Source organism: Sorex fumeus, unplaced genomic scaffold (genome assembly GCF_029834395.1).
Source record: "Sorex fumeus unplaced genomic scaffold, SorFum_2.1 ptg000055l, whole genome shotgun sequence".
Lineage (NCBI taxonomy): Eukaryota > Metazoa > Chordata > Mammalia > Eulipotyphla > Soricidae > Sorex > Sorex fumeus.
The window spans coordinates 3,607,735-3,628,713 of NW_026606112.1; the positions used below are offsets into that span (position 1 = coordinate 3,607,735).

General features: G+C 42.0%; 1 protein-coding gene across 3 annotated transcripts in view; it reads left to right on the forward strand.

The window, feature by feature from the left end:
- The window catches only part of PDS5A (PDS5 cohesin associated factor A), an 88,524-nt gene extending 73,332 nt beyond the window's left edge, over positions 1–15,192 (forward strand). The window contains exons 25-33 of one of the 3 annotated variants that reach the window (XM_056125554.1): positions 44–248; positions 1,820–1,934; positions 3,051–3,183; positions 4,913–5,032; positions 5,993–6,055; positions 6,488–6,633; positions 9,559–9,667; positions 10,950–11,302; positions 14,001–15,192. In XM_056125554.1, the coding sequence (XP_055981529.1) occupies positions 44–248; positions 1,820–1,934; positions 3,051–3,183; positions 4,913–5,032; positions 5,993–6,055; positions 6,488–6,633; positions 9,559–9,667; positions 10,950–11,302; positions 14,001–14,004 (1,248 nt within the window). In that variant the 3' untranslated portion in view covers positions 14,005–15,192. Of the gene's footprint in view, positions 1–43; positions 249–1,819; positions 1,935–3,050; positions 3,184–4,912; positions 5,033–5,992; positions 6,056–6,487; positions 6,634–9,558; positions 9,668–10,949; positions 11,307–12,810; positions 12,905–14,000 lie in introns of those variants that run through there. The other 2 variants (XM_056125553.1, XM_056125555.1) reach the window with 2 other exon arrangements.
- Positions 15,193–20,979: the final 5,787 nt, after the last annotated feature.

The window sequence follows — 20,979 nt, forward strand, 5'->3', positions numbered from 1 at the left end:
CAACTAAGCCTGGTTTGAGTATTTTTGTTTTGTGCTACTATAGGATGAGTGCTACCAAGTAAGACAGATATTCGCTCAGAAGCTTCATAAGGCACTTGTGAAGTTACTTCTCCCATTGGAGTATATGGCGATCTTTGCCTTATGTGCCAAAGATCCTGTGAAAGAGAGAAGAGCACATGCAAGACAGTGCTTGCTGAAAAATATCAGTATACGCAGAGAGTACATTAAACAAAATCCCATGGCTACTGGTAAGTAAGCTTGAAAGTTCACAGTGTGGGGCTAAGGATATAGCTCAGCTGCAGAGCACTTGTGTTGCATGTATAGTGGCTTGGCCTCTAGCAGCACTGCATCTTAAGGCTTAGCTGAGAATCCTCATGAGGGACCTTGGGCCCCCTGAACACTGCTTGGAAATGCTCACCTCCCCCCATCCTCCCCACCTGAAATTCTGGTTTCTGACACTATAATGCACAAAACAGGATGATTGCTGTTATTTGGTTTTGTTGTTTTTTAAGATCCTTACATATCTAGGCATGCACTCTCTATGCAGGAACCACGTTTATCCCCTGCCGATCAGAAAGATGATTTGATTTGAACACATTGTTCAAATGTCATAAGCAAAGAATTATTTTCTATTTTGTTAGAACCTGCTCTTTGATCTTTAGGGGTGAGGGTTTGGTGTTGGGCCTCACCCAGGTCCGGGGTTAATGACAGCTCTGCTCAGGAACAACCCCTGGCAGTGCTCGGCAAACCGTATGCAGTACCAGTGTTAGCATAGAAGACAATGTATTAACTCCTTTTCTACCTTTTTGGCCTCACTGTGTAGTTTTAACTTACCCTTTTATGGAACCAGTAATGTGATATGGCCAAGTAGTAGAGCACATGCCTAGCGTGTACAAAACATAAATTCAATCCCATGTATCTTGTCCCCAGTGCCCCGGTACCACTGGCTGTGGCCCTATTAAGATATTATTCTCCTACCCACATGTCCAACCATTCGTATGGTCCCCCCAGCATCACCAGGTGTAATTCTTGAGTCCAGAGCCAGGAGTAAGCCCTGAGCATCTCCAGGTGTTACCCCCCAAATTATATATATATACACACACACATACACACACATTTGTTTTCAAGTGGGTGACCCAGTGTAGATCCCTGGCATCCCGTATTATCTTTCAGCCTGCCAAGAGTGGTTCCTGAGTGCTGGGCTTGACCGAGAAGCAAAAACCATAAAAGGATAACTTATGTCCAAAGACCCTTAAGAAATTGAGTCCATGCGCCAGAGAATTAGCACATACCTTGCATTCTATAAATCTTGGTTTGAATACCCAGCACTCTATATGGTCTACTGAGTATCTCTTAAGCACACAAGTAGGAATGAACCTAAGAACCCCCCCCCCCCCCTTTTGGCCCAAGCTGCCCAATCCCCAGAAAAACCTAGCCCTGTAAGACACTGGGTTCATTACTTGGCATTACAAATTAAATAAAACCTAAAAGAGCAAAACAGTAAAATAGAAATAGCAGAAATATTTCAATTTCCGGGGCTGGAGGGATAGTACGTACATTTGCCTTGCACACGGCTCATCCAGGTTCAATCCCCAGCATCCTCTATGGTCCCCCAAGCACTGCCAGGACTTATTCCTGAGCACAGGAGTAATCACTGAGCATCACTGGGTGTGACCCAAAAAGAAAAGATATTTCAGTTTCATTTATGTATCATGCTACATCTAAGAGTTAATGTAGGAAAAAGGGATTCTTAAATATAGAATTCAAACAGTTTTATAAAAAGCTATTATGACTGTTAATTATAATTTTTTTACTTTAGAGAAATTACTTTCACTATTGCCTGAATATGTAGTTCCATATATGATTCACCTACTAGCCCATGATCCAGATTTTACAAGATCACAAGATGTTGATCAACTTCGTGATATTAAAGAGTAAGTCATGTTAATTAAGAATCGTAAAATTATTTTTAAAAATTCTTTTTTTAAATGTTTTTTCTTTTTAATATTCTTTGTTTTTTCATTTATCGTAAGTAAAGATGAAATGTAACAAAATAATTCTTATTTCAGCACTACTTTTAATTGTTCTGTTTATTTGTTTGCTAGCGTTTCTGCATGTTTCTGAGTCTTTGGAACCGATTGGTTTTTTGTTTTTGTTTTTGCTTTTGGGGGGGGGGTCACACCCGGCAGTGCACAGGAGTTACTCCTGACTCTGCACTCAGGAATTACTCCTGGTGGTGCTTGAGGGACTGTAATGGAATGCTGGGGATCAAACCCAGGTTCACCTTGTGCAAGGCAAACGCCCTACCCGTTGTGTTACAGCTCTAGTTCCTTTTTTGGGGGGGTCACACCCAGCATTGCACAGTGGTCACCTCTGGCTCGTGGACTCAGGAATTAACTCCTGCCAGTGCTCAGGGGACCATATGAGATGCTGGGAATCAAACCCGGGGTCCACCACATGCAAGGCAAGCAAACACCCTACCCACTGTGCCATCACTCCAGCCCCTATTTTAAATTTTTATGTTGCTATTTTTGTTTATATTAAGGTAGACTTCAACAAAATCCATGGAGTGAAAATTTTCTTCCATAAAAGCTAAGTTCAGGGCAAGGGCATATGCTGTGCATGTGGGATGCTCAGAAGATTGCCAACACTGTGACTCCTCTAAGCACTGTCAGCTTTGTAGCCCAGAACCAAATGTTACCCGTTTTTTTTTTTATTATTATGGCTGAGTATTAAATGCCAGACCACCTCTGTGATTATTGAATGTCTGTAGAAATAGTTATGAAATTATCAAACATTTTCGTATTAGCTATCTTCAATATTGGAGCTTTTTCAGTCTGTATTTATTTGAGTTGCATGTTATTAACAGAATAGTCCTTTTTTCCCCCTGTATTTCACTTTTAATACTATCAGACAGCACAGTTTTCCAGGAAGATATTATTCCATTATTCCATTGACTTGAAGTACCTTTAACCAAAAAAAAAAACCAAACAGTACTTTTTCCCATTGCCACTTAGGTTCTTTTATTAATAAATACACGTACCACTTAGGTGCCTATGGTTCATGCTTGAAGTTTTAATGACGAAGAATGAAAACAATAGCCATGCCTTTATGAAGAAGATGGCAGAGAATATCAAATTAACAAAAGATGCCCAATCTCCTGATGAATCCAAGACAAATGAAGTAAGATATTTAGGCCAGTGGGTATTCATATATTCCCAGAGCGGGGGGATGGGGGAGTGTTTAGCTTTTGTCCCAGTGTTTTTTTTTCTCATTTAATTATATTTAGAAATAATGGAGTTTCTCTTCCTAACCCTTGTTTTCTCTTAAACATGTATCTGATTCTGCTCTCCCCTCATACCTCTCTAAATTTCTTTCAACAAAAGCTATTTTGCTTCACTGGGGGGGGGGGGGGGGGATAAAAGAAATATTGATAAAACACTTATAGGTAGTAGTTCTTATACATTCCATTTCCATGGAATTCTGTTTGAGCCATGTTTAATATTCGGAAAAGGCATTTAAAGTTTTACAAAGCAGAGGGTAAGAATGATAAAAAAAAATTACAATTGTTGGTTTTGTTTTGAATTTTGGGGCCACACCTGTCAGTGCTCAGTGCTTCCTCCTGGCTTTGCTCAGGGATCACAACTGACAGACTCAGGATCTCATGGGGTATGGGGATCAAATTGAGGTCAACAACATGCAAGGCAAGGTCCAAACCCACTACTGTCTCTTCAGCCCATTTGTTTTTAATGCATATTTGGTATTTATGTAATTTAAGGAAAATACTTTTTTCCCTGGAGACTACATTAAAGACAGATGTGCAGTGTTCAAGGAACAAATACTAACTATTTATCCATTTTTGTTGTTTTGTTGACTCTTTGGATCATACCCAGCGATGCACAGGGGTTACTCCTGGCTTTGCACTCAGGAATTACTGCTGGCAGTGCTTGGGGCATCATACGGATGCTGGGAATCGAACCCGTGCTGGCAAATGCCCTACCCACTATACTATCATTCCAACCCCTAGCCTTTATTTCTTTTGTTTGTTTGTTTTTTTCAATCCTTTATTTTTTTTTTTAGCTGACCACAATATTTGCTAATGGTTTATCAAAAGAAACAGTTTTAGTCCAGATATGTTGTAGCACTACACTGTAGCAGTGTCCTCCCTAATAGATTTGCTCAGCTGGCACCAGTAACTTCTCCATTGTGAGACTTGTTACTGTTTCTGGCATATGGAGTATGCCACAGGGAGCTTGCCAGACTCTGCCATGTAGGCAGGATACTCTTGGTAGCTTGCCGGGCTCTCTGAGGGGGGCAGAGGAATCAAACCCCAGTTGGCCATGTGCAAGGCAAACACCCTATCCACTGTGCTCTCGCTCCAGCCCCAGATACATCGTATTAATGGTAGTTAGAGTCAGTACCTTAAATAACTCCCTTTGCCAGTGGAAAAGTTGAGAAATTTTTGCACACGTTGGACCAGGATTTGATCCCTGGCATTCTACATGGTCCCCCAAGTATCTTCAGAAGTGATCCCTGAGTGCAGAGCCAGGAGTAATCCCTGAACACTGCTAGGTGTGGCCCCCAAAACAGTAGCTTCTCGCATTGCCTCAAAAATTTTTCTGTATATGCCTTCCTTTCTGGTTCAACAACAGAAACTTAGGGGAAACAATAACTCCCAGGGATCCAGTGACTGTACCAACAATATGAAATCTCAGGCAATAACTAGAAAAACGTGCATCTAAGCTTTCATCAAAGCTTTAGAAGCCATAGTAGTTCTCAACACGAGTATCCAACAGACTAAAGAAAGAATGCCTTATATCCATGTTTTAGTTTAGTTAATGCATTGGGTAGAAATACTTACTTGTGATTGTTTTACAGTACTGAAAGTTGCATGTGATTTTCCCCTCCCTAGAAACTTTATACAGTATGTGATGTGGCTCTGTGTGTTATAAACAGCAAAAGTGCTTTGTGCAATGCAGATTCACCAAAGGATCCAGTCCTTCCAATGAAATTTTTCACACAACCTGAAAAGGTAATTTACTTCCTATCCCTTTTTTTTTCCACACTAGTTTATATTTCAGTTTGCATTCAAAGCTCTGCTTTTAGGTGGTTTGTTGTTGTTGTTGTTGTTGTTGTTGTTGTTGTTTTCCCCGCTCTGGAGTGAAAGCTGATTTCTCTGGTTTGGTTTGGTTTGGTTTGGTTTGGTTTGGTTTGGTTTGGGCACCATGCTTGGCAATGTTCAGGGGTTACTCCTGGATGTGCTCAAGGGACCCTGTGAGATGCCAGGAATTGAATTCAATCAGCTGCATACAAAGCAAGCTCCCTATCTATTGTGCTATCTCTCCAGCCCCATTGTGTTCTCTCCAGATCATGTATTTCTCTCTTTCTTTAAATAAGAGCTGTTTTGCTCCTCCCCCCCTCAAAAAAATAAATAAAGCTCTCCTTTGATGTAGTTTATTACAAAATTTGAAGGGTCCAGAGTAATAATACAGCGGGGACAGCCTTGCACACAGTCCGGGTTTGTTCCCTGGCATCCCATATGGTCCCCAAGCACTGTCAGGAGCAGTTCCTGAAGGCACAGCCAGGGGTGACCCCTGAGCACCTCCAGGTGTGACCCAAAAAGAAAAAAATAATAAATTCGAATTGAAGGGGCATAGAAATAACTCTGTGCTAAGTCCGTGCTTTGCATACAGGCCTTAGTTCAATCCCTAGCACTATATGCTATCCTAAGTACCCCAGGTGTGAGCCAAAGACCAAAATATAATTACAGCTGGTAGAGCGCTCAACCTTGCACAGTGACAGCCAGGGTTTGATCCTGGCCCTCTGTATGGTCCTCTAAGAACTGCTGGGTATAACCAGAAAACTAAGTAATTATCAGTTATTTTAGGAATTGCTGTATAGGTTTACACAAATATGATTTATTCTAAGGCACAGTACTAGAAAAGTCTTGTTCAAAAAATAATACATGTTCTCTTAATTGTTCTTTTAATAGGACTTCTGTAATGATAAGAGCTATATCTCAGAAGAAACAAGAGTACTTCTACTAACAGGAAAGGTATTGTGTACTTTCTGGAATAATCTTGAGATTGTCTTTGTGTTTATTACAATTGTTCTTTGAAATAATCTTATATTTTATAGTTCTCAAGTTTGAAGGATCATATTGTGATCTAGAAATTTCTAGACTATTTTTTTAGTTTATTTTTAGGAGATTTTAGTATTGACATCTTACACTGTGTTTTAAGGGTGCTTATTTTTAATTAACCAGTAAAGAATAAATATTGTGTTGTGAATTACTGGAAGTAATACTGTTTATCACTATAACCAAATGATTTTTTCATTATTATTTCTAGTAAAATGTTTTACTTTGCAAAGTGATAATTGCTTGACTTGGGCTAAATTAGTGTCACATTTATCTAAATTTGTTACAATAATTGAGTTTTAATTCTTTACTGTAACGTATGAAATAAGTAGGTATATGTAATTTTAGCCAAAACCTGCTGGAGTCCTCGGTGCAGTAAACAAGCCTTTATCAGCAACGGGAAGGAAGCCATATGTCAGAAGCACTGGACCTGAGACTGGAAGCAATGTCAGTGTGAATTCAGAATTGAACCCGTCAACTGGAAATCGAACAAGGCAATGTTTTTCTCCGGTCTTATTCTTTCACTCTTGTTTTTCATTTTTGGTCCACACCAGGCAGTGCTCAGTGATTATTCCTGGTGGGGCTCGGGAGACCATATGGGGTGCGCCCTGGCTATACTACATCCCCAGCCTTCATCTTGTTTATTGTTGTACTGAGACCTCAGTAGGTGGTTCTTAGAGGACCATATAGTGCTAGATATGAAACTTGGGCCCCTAACAAGCAAAACATGTGCTCCAGCACTTTCAGCAACCTTTGCTGCATTCTCTCTCTCTCTCTCTCTCTCTCTCTCTCTCTCTCTCGCTCTCTCCAGAGAGAGAGAGAGACACGGGGGGGGGGCAGAGAGCAAGAAAGCGAGCGATAGCACAGCACTGGGGCGTTTGCCTTGCACGCAGCCAGCCCAGCCCAGCCGGTTTTGATTCCTTCTCCCCTCTCGGGGAGCCCGGCAAGCTACTGAGAGTATCTCGCCTGCACGGCAGAGCCTGGCAAGCTACCCGTGATGTGTTCAATATGCCAAACACAGTAACAACAAGTCTCAAAATGGAGACGTTACTGGGCCCACTCGAGCAAATCGATGAACAACGGGAGGACAATGTGACAGTGTAATATATATATATATATATATATGCTGGAGCAATAGCACAGTGAGTAGGGTGTTTGCCTTGCATGTGGCTGACCTGGGTTTGATTCATCCATCCCTCTCGGAGAGCCCAGCAAATTACTGAGAATATCCCGCCCGCTTGGCAGAGCCTGGCAAGCTCCCCATGCCATATTCGATATCCCAAAAACAGTAACAACAAGTCTCACAATGGAGACGTTAGTGGTGCCCACTCAAGCAATCAATGAGCAACAGGAGGACAGTGCTGCAGTGCTATATACACACGCACACACAATTTTTGCTTTTTTGGGTCACACCCAGTGATGCTCAGGAGTTACTCCTGGTTCTGTACTCAGGAATTACCCCTGGCGGTGCTCGGGGACCATATGGGATGCTGGGAATCGAACCCGGGTTGGCCGCATGCAAGGCCCTACCCACTGTGCTATCACTCCAGTCCCCCCCACACACAATTTTATGATTATTTTTATAGGTATCACATCTAGTAGTGCTGGAGTCCTGGTGATATTCAGCCCAGCAAGTCTGATCAAGTGCATTTCACGTGTAAAAATATTCTGCATTTAATATTTAGATGTTTTATTCTTTTTTCATCAGCTTTTTAGGAAAAATCCCTGCTAATTGTATTTCAAGTAAAATGCCAGTGGTGGTGGGGCCAGAGCCATAATTCAGTGAATAGTGCACTTTACTTGCATGTGGCCAACCTATGTTCAATTCTTGGCACCTATATGGACCACTGAACCCGCCAGGAGAAAGCCTTGTTTTGGAGGGTTTTTTGTTTGTTTGGTATGGTTTTTGTTTTTTTACATGGGACCCCAAATTACAAAATAAGCACACATAGAATGTCTGTGGTTTGAAAAGATGGTTGGCCTCAGACAGCTGTGTCCTTCACGCGCAATCCCCTCATTGTATGGATTAAGGGCAATGGAGAGGAATCTGGGGGTATGCTATAAGAGAGGACAGAAAGACAGTACAGCCATTCAAGAATGCTGCCTTGGATGGTGCTGGCCCAGATTGAATTCTAGACTTAGCCCTCATTTAGCACAGCCGGGTATGCACAAAAGTAAAGATGGGTAGTGGGCTGGGGCACCTGTATGTTGTCCGCATATACTGTCAGGAGTAACTTCCAAACACCACTCTGGGGATGGTCCTTATCAACGACCCTGCAAAATAAGCCAAGGAAAATTACACAGACTGAAACAATTATTATATATATATATGGTAAAAGGCCCTCCCGTTGATCATCGATTTGCTCGAGCGGGCCCAGTAACGTCTCCATTGGAGACTTTGTTGTTACTGTGTTTGGCATATCGAATACGTCACGGGGAGCTTGCCAGGCTATATATATATATATATATATATATATATATATATACACACACACACTATATATTCTATATACTATATTCTAGCTGATGAAATAAGCTTAGGGAAAGTGCCTCCTATCGAGGGAGGCTGGGGTTGGTGGGGTGGTGGGGATGATGAGGGAAGCAGGAGACATTGATGGAAGGAAATGTACCCAGGCGGAGGGATGGGTGTGGATCATTGTATGACTGATGCCTAATTATAAACAGCTTTGTCATGGTCTGTTTTATGGATTTTTTTTTTTTTATGTGGAGGGCTGGAGCTATAGTACAGGGCATTTGCCTTGCACCTGGCCAACCTGGGTTCGATCCTCAGCATCTCATATGGTCCCCCGAGCACCACCAGGAGTAATTCCTGAGTACAGAGGCAGGAGTAATCCCTGTGCATCGCCGGGTATTACCCCAAAAAAGAAAAAAAAGGAATGTGGAGTTTATGCCCATTTCAATTAGCTTAATCAATGCCTGAATAAATAGTAGTATGTCTACATTTAAAAATGATTTAATGAGGCTGGAGCGATGGCATAGCAGGTAGGGCGTTTTCTTTGCACACGGCCAACCCAGGTTTGATTCTCAGCATCCCATATAGTCCCCCGAGCACCGCCAGGAGTAATGCCTGAGTGCATGAACCAGGAGTAACCCCTGTGCATCGCCGGGTGTGACCCAAAACACCCCCAAAAAAGAATTAATTATGGGGATAAGAGAAATAAGAATCTTTAGAATAATTTTGTTTCTTGACAATATTTCTAATTAAGTAGCTTTCTATCTGTCTTAGTATGGTTATGTGAAAATCAGTAATGTCATACTAGAACAGTAGTTCAGTGTTACTGAAAAACTAAATTTTGCAGTACTTTGTTGAATTCGGTTTGTTTCTGTGCTGGCCTGATACATTGCTAGAGTAAAATTTGTATTGTGTTGAAAGTAAATGATTTATTTTTCTTCAACAGGGAGCAGAGTTCAGAAACAGCTGAAACTGGAGTTAGTGAAAATGAAGAAAACCCTGTTAGAATTATTTCTGTCACACCTGTGAAAAATACTGACCCAGTAAAAAATAAGGTAAATTTAAAATTTAAGAAGTGGCAGTTTGTCCATCAAGTTTCATCGTGGGGTAAGAAACTGAGTCAGCAGATTAGTGTAAACTGTTTTATTATACAGTAGTTCTGGACTGCTGGATGTGACCCAAAAGGTGGTATTTGGGGGAAGAAAAGGATGAATAAAGTTGAGGGCTAGAGCAAGAGTACAGCAGGTAGGTCACTTGCCTTACACATGGACCGTCCGTGTTCAATCCCCACCACTCCATATAGTCCCCCAGGTACCTAGGAGTGATCCCTAAGCACAACTGGGTGTAGCTCAAAAACAAACTCCACAAAGGGCCCTTTTTTTTTTTTTCAGGCTAGGGAGATATTGCAGAGCTTAAGTTTCTTGCTGCCTTGCATGCATGCAGCCAACCTGGATTCCATCCCTGGCTCTCCATAGGAGCCTTGAGCACCACCACCTGTGTCCCCAAAAACATAAAATAAGCATATTTACTAAGTTACACTGTGTTCTGGGCTCTGTGGTAGGCCTCTCCAGTATTGCCTTGGCCCTCAGAGGATTGAAATAAACAGTTAAAAAGTTCTGGGATCAGAGGATTATTACACAGTTTAGAAGCCAGCCTCACTTGCTGATAGAGAAGGAACCACCAAGTAAAGGATGCTAGGAGGGCCCTCTTGGGATAGGAGATGCGGGCTGAAAGCAGACTATCGACCGAATAATTCCTCCATTGCAAACCACAACACCCAAAAGGAAATGCCCTGGCACAGAGGTGGGGTGGGATGGAGGGGATGGGGCGGTGGTAGTGGGAGGGATGCTGGGACCATTGATGGTGGAAAATGGGCACTGGTCACTGGTGGAGAGATGAGTACTCGACCATTGTATGACTGAAACAAATCATGAAAGTTTGTAAGATTGTAACTGTACCTCACAGTGATTCACTAATAAAATACAGTTCTGGGATCCCAGATGCTCTAAATTCTATTTTTAGGCCACAGAGACGGCACATGTAGGTTGTCTAGGTATTGAACCCCAGCACCAGACTGACCCCAGAGCACTTCCAGGTCTTGCCTTAAATCTTTCTTTAGGATCGTTAACCTTTATAGAATTTATGTTTAGGGCCTGAGCAATAATACAGCGGATAGGGCGTTTCTCTTGCATGCAGCCAACCCCAGTTCGATCCCCGGCATCCCATATCTTCCTCCGAGCCTTCTAGACTAAATGATCTGCGCTAAGTGCAGAGCCAGGTATCAGGTGTGGCCCAACAAAACATTTTTGTTTATGACTTTATTTTATGCTTTTTTAGGAAATTAATTCGGATCAGTCTTCCCAGGGCAACATCAGCAGTGACCGTGGAAAGAAAAGAACAGTAACAGCGGCTGGTGCAGAGAATATCCAACAAAAAACAGATGACAAAGCTGATGAATCAGGACCACCTACGCCTTCAAAACCCAGGAGAGGACGTCGACCGAAGTCTGAATCTCAGGGCAATGCAACCAAAAATGATGATACAAATAAACCTCTTAGCAAGGGAAGAAAGAGAGGAGCAGTCAGTCAGGAAAGCCCAGGCGGATTGGAAGCAGGTAATGCCAAAGCACCCAAACTGCAAGATGCCACCAAAAAGGCAGCACCAGCGGAGCGACAGATAGACCTCCAAAGGTAATGATGGCCTTTTGAACTTGAGTTATGCTAATCACTTCCCAGATAGCTAAAGCATTCCAAACTGAGAAGCATCCCTAGCTTCCTTAAGAAGGTTAATTCTGGGGCTGGAGTGATAACATAGCGGATGGGGCGTTTGTCTTGCTCTCGGCCAACCCAGGTTCGATTCCCAGCATCCCATATGGTCCCCTGAGCACCGCCAGGAGTAACCCCTGTGCATCGCCAGGTGTGACCCAAAAAGCAAAAAAAAAAAAAAAAAAAAAGCAAAAGCAGTAGGGGTCGGTAGATAGTACAGCACTAAGGGTGCATGACCCAAAAAGGAAAAAAAAAGGTTAATTCTTGGGCCTAGAGGAACAGTACAGCAGTAGGGCTTTTTTCATGCATCCTTTCATGCATCCTAAAAATGAAGATTAATTCCTGTTGTTCAAACAAAATGTTGCTGGAGCAGTAGTACAGTGGTTGGACAATGACTAGCACATGTACAACCCATGTTCAATCCACAGGACCCCATTTGGTCCCCTTACGCCTGTCAGGAGTGAGTAAAGCTCTGAGCACTATTTAATATGGCCAACATAAAATGTTGCAGAATGCCTGATAAGTTGGTAGTGTGTTATACAGAATGTAATATCCTGTGCTCGTTTCATAGTCTCACTGATGTTTGAAGGTTAAATTAGATACTCAGTAGAATAGATCACACATTCTGCATACATTTCATACAAAAGCCAAACAATAATTTTAAATAATTAAGCAGCTCTGTTAAGTGCTATCATTTCCCTCCAATTCTGAAGAGGGAAAAAAAAGGCATAGAGAGTTTCAGTAGTCTTTATTTCATACAGCTAATTTTTAGAACTATTAATAAAAAAATTGCTTTATTCAGGGGACTGAGAAATAACTCAAAAGTCTGGAGGGCAGACTGCGAGCAGAAGGGATCTAGACCACTGCCAGGAACAACCCTCCCACCCCCACCCCCTAGCTGTTACTTCCTGTGGCCCCAAAGACCAACAACAAAAAAAAATAACTTGGGACTTTGGGAGAAATTAGACTTCAGAAAATTAGCTTGTAGGGGCTGGAGCAATAGCACAGCGGGTAGGGCGTTTGCCTTGCATGCAGCCAACCCGGGTTCAATTCCCAGCATCCCATATGGTCCCCTGAGCACTGCCAGGGGTGATTTCTGAGTGCAGAGCCAGGAGTAACCTCTGTGCATCGTTGGGTGTGACCCAGAAAGCAAAAAAAAGAAAATTAGCTTGTAAAATAATTTTCCCTTGTTTGAATTAATTTGTCTTTCTCGGCAAGTTTAATGAAGTGAAAGAATATTAAAGTTATAGACTTTTTTTGTTTTTTCTTCATGTGAGGAATTTCTGATACCTTGTGTGTTCTGAAGTTTCACTTAGATTTATATTCAAGTAACTCCTAGGTGTGTATGCTTTTGTGTTCAACAATTACTTATTAGTTTGATGTGAATTTCAATGACAAGTAAATTGCTGTTAAAATAATATGAAATTTTTCAGAAGCCAAGTGCTCGGAAGTGATGGCGATTCACTTTGGGACATAGAATCAAGTCCCGGAAATTCTTCCAGTGATTTGGACCTTTTAAGTCTGTGAGAGCAGCCAGGAAGATACTGACGACTCAGAGCTAGTAAAGGGAAGCTTCAAAGGTGCCACAGGCAGATGTGGAGGAGTCTTTGATAACATTTTAATTAAGCCTGTCTTGTATAATTAAACAGATTAATAGTTTCTGTAAGAATCTTAATTACTTAGCTTCTTTTTAAAACTTTGTTATCTTTATAAAATGTGTAATGTGGTATTCAATTTTAAGAATAAAGCCCCCTTTTTTTTCCCTATGATTAAAATGATTGATGAGACAGTTTTAACACTGATGAGGCTAAATACAAATGTCGAAAACAAGGGCCAGAGTAATAGTATAGCAGGTAAAGTGTTTACCTTCATACAGCTAACCTGCATTCAATTCCCAGCTGGGTTCAGTTCCCAGCATCCCAAAAAGTCCCCGGAGCACAGAACCAGAAATAAGCTCAGAACACTGCTTGGTGTGGCCCCAACCACAATACCACCACCACCACCCCCCAAATGTATAACAAAACACAATGACAGGACACAGGACAGATAGGTAGCTCAATGGACTGAACACACACTTTGCATACAGGAGTCCAGTTTTATCCCAAACATCACATGCTTCAAGCTCTAAGCACCACCCCATGTGACCCAAAACCAAAAAAATTCAGAATGACATGCCAGGTGACATTAATTAATTGCCATTAAATTAATTGCATATAGACCAGAATGTACCAGAAGCAAAAGAGAACACATAGACAAGGTCAGACGCCAGTCTGCTCCATTCCTCCCCACCTAGCCTCTTTTTTCCCCACTATGAGTTCTTCTACCTCCCAGAGAGATGTGAGGTGTTTATAAAGTGTTACAAATTATGCTTGTTTCAGATTAATAGCTTATATTGTTTTACACAAATGGGCACTGGAGAACAGCACTTACTGAAAATAAAACTTCTTTGATACCTTATTTTACAATGGTGTAAAGAACGATTTCTTACACCAAAATCTTAGGTAAAAATGTGGAGGGGGAATCCAAGTGCTAGATAGTGACTGTGGAAATGCGATGACCTTGCCTGGTTTGCTTTCCTGTTTACATTTTTCTAACTTTGCTTTCCTTTTCTTCTATCCCCAAGGTAAAAAGAAAACTCGTTCTAAAGGGAGGAAATGAAGGCCAAACAGAAGCAGTCTCAAGCTTCTACAGAAATTTGGATTCACAATGTCCCTGAACTGAAAATGAAGTGAACTTCGGAACACACACTTTCTGCCTTGAAAGCTGAAGGAAATGCTTACTTCTTTTCCATGACCACAGTACTTGGATGGGAGTGTACAGCAGAAACTCTTAAGAGAGGCTAAAAGCAACTCTTTTCTACCCTACCCCCCTCCCCAGACTTTTCTTCTGAAAAGTCAATAATTAAGCAAATTGCTTAACACTTGGTTCCAGTTACCACATATCTGGAGTTGAAAGGCATAATCCACAATTGATTCCATGCTGCAGTTTTTATTTTTGAAGAAAGTATAATAGGATGTCCTTACACTGACACTGAGTTTTTATCCGTTCTAGAGCCAGGAGTTCCCATGTTACACAGGAAAAAAAGGAGAGAAAAAAAGATGTCTACTGAATTAAATTTTTAGAGAGATCAGATTAAGTATTTCTTTGTTTTTCCTTTTGGAAACTTTTATGTATAATTCTGCCTGCCTACTTTTCTGCAAAAATGAGATGTACAGATTTCAGTTCCCTGCTATGAAAAGTGATGTGGCGATTTTACAAATGTTGCTTTCTGATTTTTATCAGAGTGAGAAAATAATGAAATTAATATTGATTTCGTATCACTTCATATTTTGATTTTCCCTCCATTTTAGTTTAATATAATTTGCAATAAATGTACATATGATTGTTTGTTTCATAAAGCATATCACTTTGAAATGGTTTTTACTCTGTGATCATGTTGGAATACTTGGAATTTTAAAGGAGTAGAGACTGTCCAGCATTTGGTTTTATAATGTTTTGTCAACCAGATTTTTATTGATGTACAAAACAATCCTTTTTTTTTTTTTTTTTTTTTTTTTTTTAGTTAGAGTTTGGCAGCTTTGTAAGGAGAGTCGGAGGTATTCAGGACCGCTATCAATCCTCAGCATTGTGCTATTGGGAAATAAGTGTTTTGCTTTTGTTTGCCAGTCTGGGCTCAGTTTTTGTTTATTTTAGAAGTGAACTGTTGCATCAATATATTACTTCTTGGCATTGTTCAGCATAGGTAATGTGTACACTTTGTGTGTGCACATAATCATATTTAAGTTTTTACATAAAATAAATGCTTCTAGATGTCATATGGTAGTCTTTTAATCTTTTTATCATACTATGTTTTGTTGTGGATTTTTTTTACGTGAAAGGGCTATTAAAGAACATGATTACAGTCAACTCTCGTTATCTATAGTAGTGGCTATCCTTGCCACAGATTTCAAAATTTTTCAGTAACCATTATCTTAAAATGATTAAGACAGAACCCAGGAGAGAGAGCTTAAAAGGCTAGCACATTGAATAGGCCCAGCTGTAACCCCCAAACAAGGAAATGAAAGGCCTATTTTAAGAATTGCTCCAGGAAGGTTGAAAATTGTCTTTTTTTCACAGTTACAGACTACTCCCATCCCTGGTTTAGGCTCTCCCAATGCCCTAGTTGAATGTGCTTATTCAATTTGCTATGAAAAAGTGTGGGTTGGTAGACAAAAACATTATAACTGCACTATAACTTGATCTTAACAGGCTAGGATCTGCATGAGAAATAAAACCAAGCTCTGTTCCAAGTAGATAATTGAATCTGACGTTGCTGGTGAGAGTCACTTATCTTGTCCTAGATAATGAAGAGTTGACTATATTGATTCTGAATGAAAGCTGGGTATTCTTTTAAATATGAACACACATTTAGGTTTCATGATGGTTAGGGAACATGGATCCCAATGGGAGGAAACTATTTTTTAAAGGGGCAGAAAAAACCCTGCCATTCTGTGTTGCCTCTTTCTACCCCTTTTGAAGGAAAGTATAAGAAACTGACTGCCTCCACCGTGCTGAAAAAGGAGTATCTATGCATGAGCATCTGGAGTCCCTCACACAATCAGTGGGTGTGTTTCATTTAGGAAGATTTTAATGTCCTCATCGCCTCAGACAACTTGATTCTTGAGGCCACCAAGTAGGAACATCAGTAGGAACTGTCTTTCTGAATTCCTTTTGACTAAATACTTAGCCTCACGGTTCACTGGATTCCCAGGTTATATCCTACTTAATAGTTGTAGCAGAATCATTTGCATCAGTTAGTGGCTGCTTAGGTCTTTTGAGGAGAAGAGTTAGCTGAACAAGGCCCACCACAGTTTGGTGGCCCTGGATGCCAGTGTGTGGCACTAGGGCAGGCAGAGAGGATAGGTTAAGCTGATGTGGAGGGACTTCTTTAAAAGGAATTTTTCAGTTTTCCTTTGAAAAAGGAAAACCGGAAAATCCCTTCGGAATTTGGTATTCACATCTCAGAGAAATACAACACAAAGTGCAGACTTATATTTGAGAATTAATGTTAACCCTTTGTGTCTAGTTTAAAGCTTCTTGTATTTGTCTAAAACTACAAGCCAGAATTTTGTATCTCCTTTGATAAAAAGTGTGTATAATGTAAAGTAGTTTTGCATATTCTTGTGCTGCACATGGGCTGAATTTTTAAAAAAAATTTTTTAAAGACTTGAAGCAGAACCTTGTAATTTGTGTAAATGACAAGTGTAAAATCCTACCATAAAATGCTAAAACTTGCATTGTTTGAAATAAAACCAAGAAATGCAGCATTATATAGTAGTGTGGACCCCTGAATATTCATGTACCCCTGGTATGTTGCAGGCTGATATCTTTGCACATTTTCTGTTTTTATTCTGGAGTCTTTATATCTTCCCTCAGACGTCAAATGCTAATCATAGTTAAGCCACCTTCATACTCTGTAGCTGCACATGACAGAGGAGGAGCAAATATAAAATGAATTTTGAGCCAAATATATATTTGCCTTTAAGCTATACCCAGTGATGCTCAGGGTTTCCTTCTGGCTCTGGACTCAGGGATTACTCCTGACGGTACTCAGAGAGTTATAAGTGGTTCTGGGGATTGAGCCCACGTCAGCTGCGTGCACAGCTCTGCTCCTCAAGCACATTATTTTAACTGGGGATCTTAAAGTTAACTTCCATGCTTAACTACCCTTGGATACATTGGAGGGGGAGGGGGGCGCGTTTATTTTGTGGGACTGTTTTGCCTGCTTTAGTGTTTTTGGTGGCTCGGGATTTAACTCAAGGCAGGCACTTTGCTATATCCCAGCAGAATACATTGATTTTCAGCAAAATTTGAACATGCACCTTGCTCTGACCCCTAAAATGCACAGTTGATTTTGAAATACTTTGGAGACATGGTACAGGGCTTAAAGCACTGGCTAGCCTTTAGATACTGACCCTCTGGATACTGTCAGGAGTGGCACTCTGCCTGTGCAGTGCCAGGTTTGACCCACAGATAAACGAGCAATCGGATGACAACTGTATGAAGAATAAGGTGGACACAGTTACTGAACAAGCTATAGTGCTTTTATAAAACCTTAGTGGTTTGACCACTCTTCACCAATTTAGATTATTGAGACTAGTGTGTCAGACCAGAGAGACAGTACATTCTACAGTGCTTGCCATGCATGCAGCCAGCCCAAGGTCAGTCCGCACCATCCCATATGGTCCCCTGAACCCCACGAGGAGTAACTCTGAGTACCGCTGTGTGTGGCCTCCCAAAAAAGAATGTGTCTTTGCTATTCGTGTAAACCAAATAGAAGCTAGTGGAGACCAGCAAATGGTCAGACAACTTGGTAGCCTGACTAGATAGTGTTGCCTACAAGAAGTTAAAAATCTACAGAGCCAGGAAATTGACCCAGAGCTGGACTTTTCCTTTTGGTGTGGAGAGCTGGGGGTGAGACACTCAAATCTGGCAGCATTCAAAAGTTACCCCTTGACAGTGCTCAGAGCCAGTCGTCGTCAGTGCAGTGCATGCAATACAAGCACCTTAAATCCTGTGTGATCTTTTGGGGGCAGGGGTGCGGAGGGGATGGGAACCATTCCCAGCAAAGCTTAGAAAATAAATACTCCTGGCTCTGAGTCTAGAAATCACCCTCGTGGTGCTCAGGGGATCCTGTGGAATATCAGGGATCAAACCCGGGTCAGCCACATGCAAAGCAAACCCACTGTTCTGGCCCCCTATGTTATCTCTTGCCCAGGTCTGGAACCTGGGTCAGACTAGTTATCAAATTTGGGGTCTTAAGATCTATCACTGAAGCATCTCCCACCCACTTCTCATTTTCTAGTCATTCTATAGAGCCAGAGAGTGTTGTAGAGATAATACAGGGTGTGCAAGACATGTGCCCGGGTTAAAACTCCACCACCCCATACGATCCCCTGAGCTCCAGGGAAGACAGCAGTTGGAGGAAAACATTTATGACTTGAGTTTTACTCAGCCATACCAGAGATTGGGGCACGATGAAGAGATGGTTTGTCAGTTGAGATGATTTCATATAGTTGAAAGTGTATCATTTGGCAGATAACCTCTGTCTTGTACTTGGCAGATAACTCTTTGCAGGGGGTAGGGGAACACCCAACTATGCTCATGGCTTACTCCTGGTTCTGTGCTCAGGGATCCCTTCTGATGGGACCCATATGAGGTGCCAGGAAACAAGCTATGAACAAGGCAAATACCTGCTGTATCTTCTGTACTGGAGACAATACTTACCTGAACTGTCTCCAGTCCCAGATACTGAACTTTTTGTTTTGGGCCACACCCAGGGATGTTCAGAGGCTGTAAGTAAAATAACTCAAGCGTGTTAGTTGAGTATTCAGTGATCGCTTCCCTTTTGGGACTGGGTCTTGTAACTGGCATAGTGCAGACACGCTCATAGTCTTAACAGTACAACAGCAATGCTTTGAGTCTCCTGTTAGAGCAGAAATAAAAGTCATTAAAATGTGTTGGTTTGGGTTTTGGGGTCACAGACGCTCAAGAGCTACTCCTGTCTGCACATGGAGGGGACATGTCTCAGCACTACTGGGGACCGAACCTAGGCCTCCCATATGCGAAGCGTGCAACCAATCCCTTGAACTGTCTCCCCAGCCTTACTCTTCTAGTTTTTGTTTTCATTTCTTTTTTTACCATTTTTATTGAGGTTCCAGGATTTTCAGTGCTGTTGATATTATTTTCCATGCATTCATCATCCCAGTAACACACCCACTAGCCCAAACAAAATCAGTTCTATAGACACACTCTTAGGGGTCTTCTTACTTTATTTATGGATGGAGAATTAGACCCTTTCACGAAGAGGTTTTTGGTCAATAAGACTTGCAGAGAGAAAGAACTGTTCCACTCAGATTGGCGCTGGGCACTTGGCCCAAGGGTGCACAGAGACTGTCCCTGACTTCCTTTCTCAGCCTTTCCCGCTGCTTCCTGGCAGCACCTTCTCTCAGGAAGCTGACACTACAAAAACATGAGTCTTCCTCTGCTGGTATACCACCTGTATCTTCTTTGTGCACGTTCTGTTCTTTGTTTTGGTTTCAGGCCAGCATTACTCCTGGCTCTGCGCGCAGAAATCACTCCTAGCGGGGTCGGGGATGCCTGGGTTCGAACCTGGGTCACCTGCATATAAAGCAAATGCCCTTCCAGCTGTACTATCTCTCTGAACGCACCATTCACTTTTTTTTTTTTTTTATATAGGAGTACTGCTATTTATTCAGCCACTGATTAGCTGATTGATTTGGGCATGAACTCCACCTTTTGTTTTTTTTCATAGTTTTATTTTTCCTCTTATATTTATTTATTGAATCACTGTGGGAAAAGTTACTAAGCTTTCAGGTTTAAGTCTCCGTCGTACAATGATCAAACACCTCTCCCTTCACCAGTACTCATTTTTCACCACCAAGAACCCCAATATACCCCCCTCCCAACCATCCCAGTGCCTGTGAGGCAGACGATTTCTACTTAACTCTTCTCTACATTGATTACATTCATTATTTCAACAAAAGATGCACCATTATTGTTTAGAATCGCCCCCCCCCCCCACCCAACAATCAGAATTTCTGAAAAGGCATTGTGAAATACTTTGTTTTCTATAGCTGGTTATGAGAACTATATAATGATTTTGGATTTCTGCAAAGAGCCAGATAATAACGAAATTGGTGTCTGTATGTCTGGTGTTATGGCTGTACCGGAGAGCCACTCGTGGGGGACAACTCAGCTCGGTAGGGAATGAAGGACGAGCCAGTAAGCCCTGAGGCGGTGGCCACCTTGCTGCTGGGGTGCGGGGGAGGCGGAAGGGAGCAACACCCTCTTCCTCCAGAGGGAGGCATGGCGCTGTATTTTAACGCATGGTCCATTCACTTTTCTGCCACAAGCTGCCAGGCTCTGGACTAAGTCCTTTTGCCTCTGGGGCTGTGGCCATGCCCGTAGAGTTGCTTGTGGGGGGCAACTAGTGACCTCGGTAGGGCGTGAAGGACGACCGTTCACTTTCAAGAACCTGGCATCACTGGCTTACAACCTTGTGAGTCTGTGTAGTGACTTGGGTCATCACCCCATGGTGGAGATTAGGAGGCAAGGTAGCTTCGCTGCGCATCAGAGTGCTCAGTGACCTCCACTGTCGATAGCAGAACAAGTCTTGAATGACGTGGACCACTGAGACATGTTTAGTGCAAGTAACAGCTAGTCATACCACTATTTCAGGAAGGCTTTAGCACAAGGAAACCCTCAAAAAGAAGGTGGCGGCTGGAGCGATAGTACAGTGGATAGGGTGTTTGCCTTGCACGCAGCCAACCCGGGTTTTCAATCCCCAGCATCCCATATGGTCCCCCACGCACCACCAAGAGTAATTCCTGAGTGCAAAGCCAGGAGTAATTGCTGAGTGCAGAGCCAGGAATAACCCCTATGCATCACCGAGTGTGACCCAAAAAGCTAAAAGAAAAAAAAACTGTCAAGTTGGAGAGATAGCTAATGAGCTGGGGCGCATGCTTAGCCTGCTGGAGCCGCAGATTTGATCCTCAGCACTGCATGGTCACCAGAACAGCACCATAGTCCTGGCCTTGGGC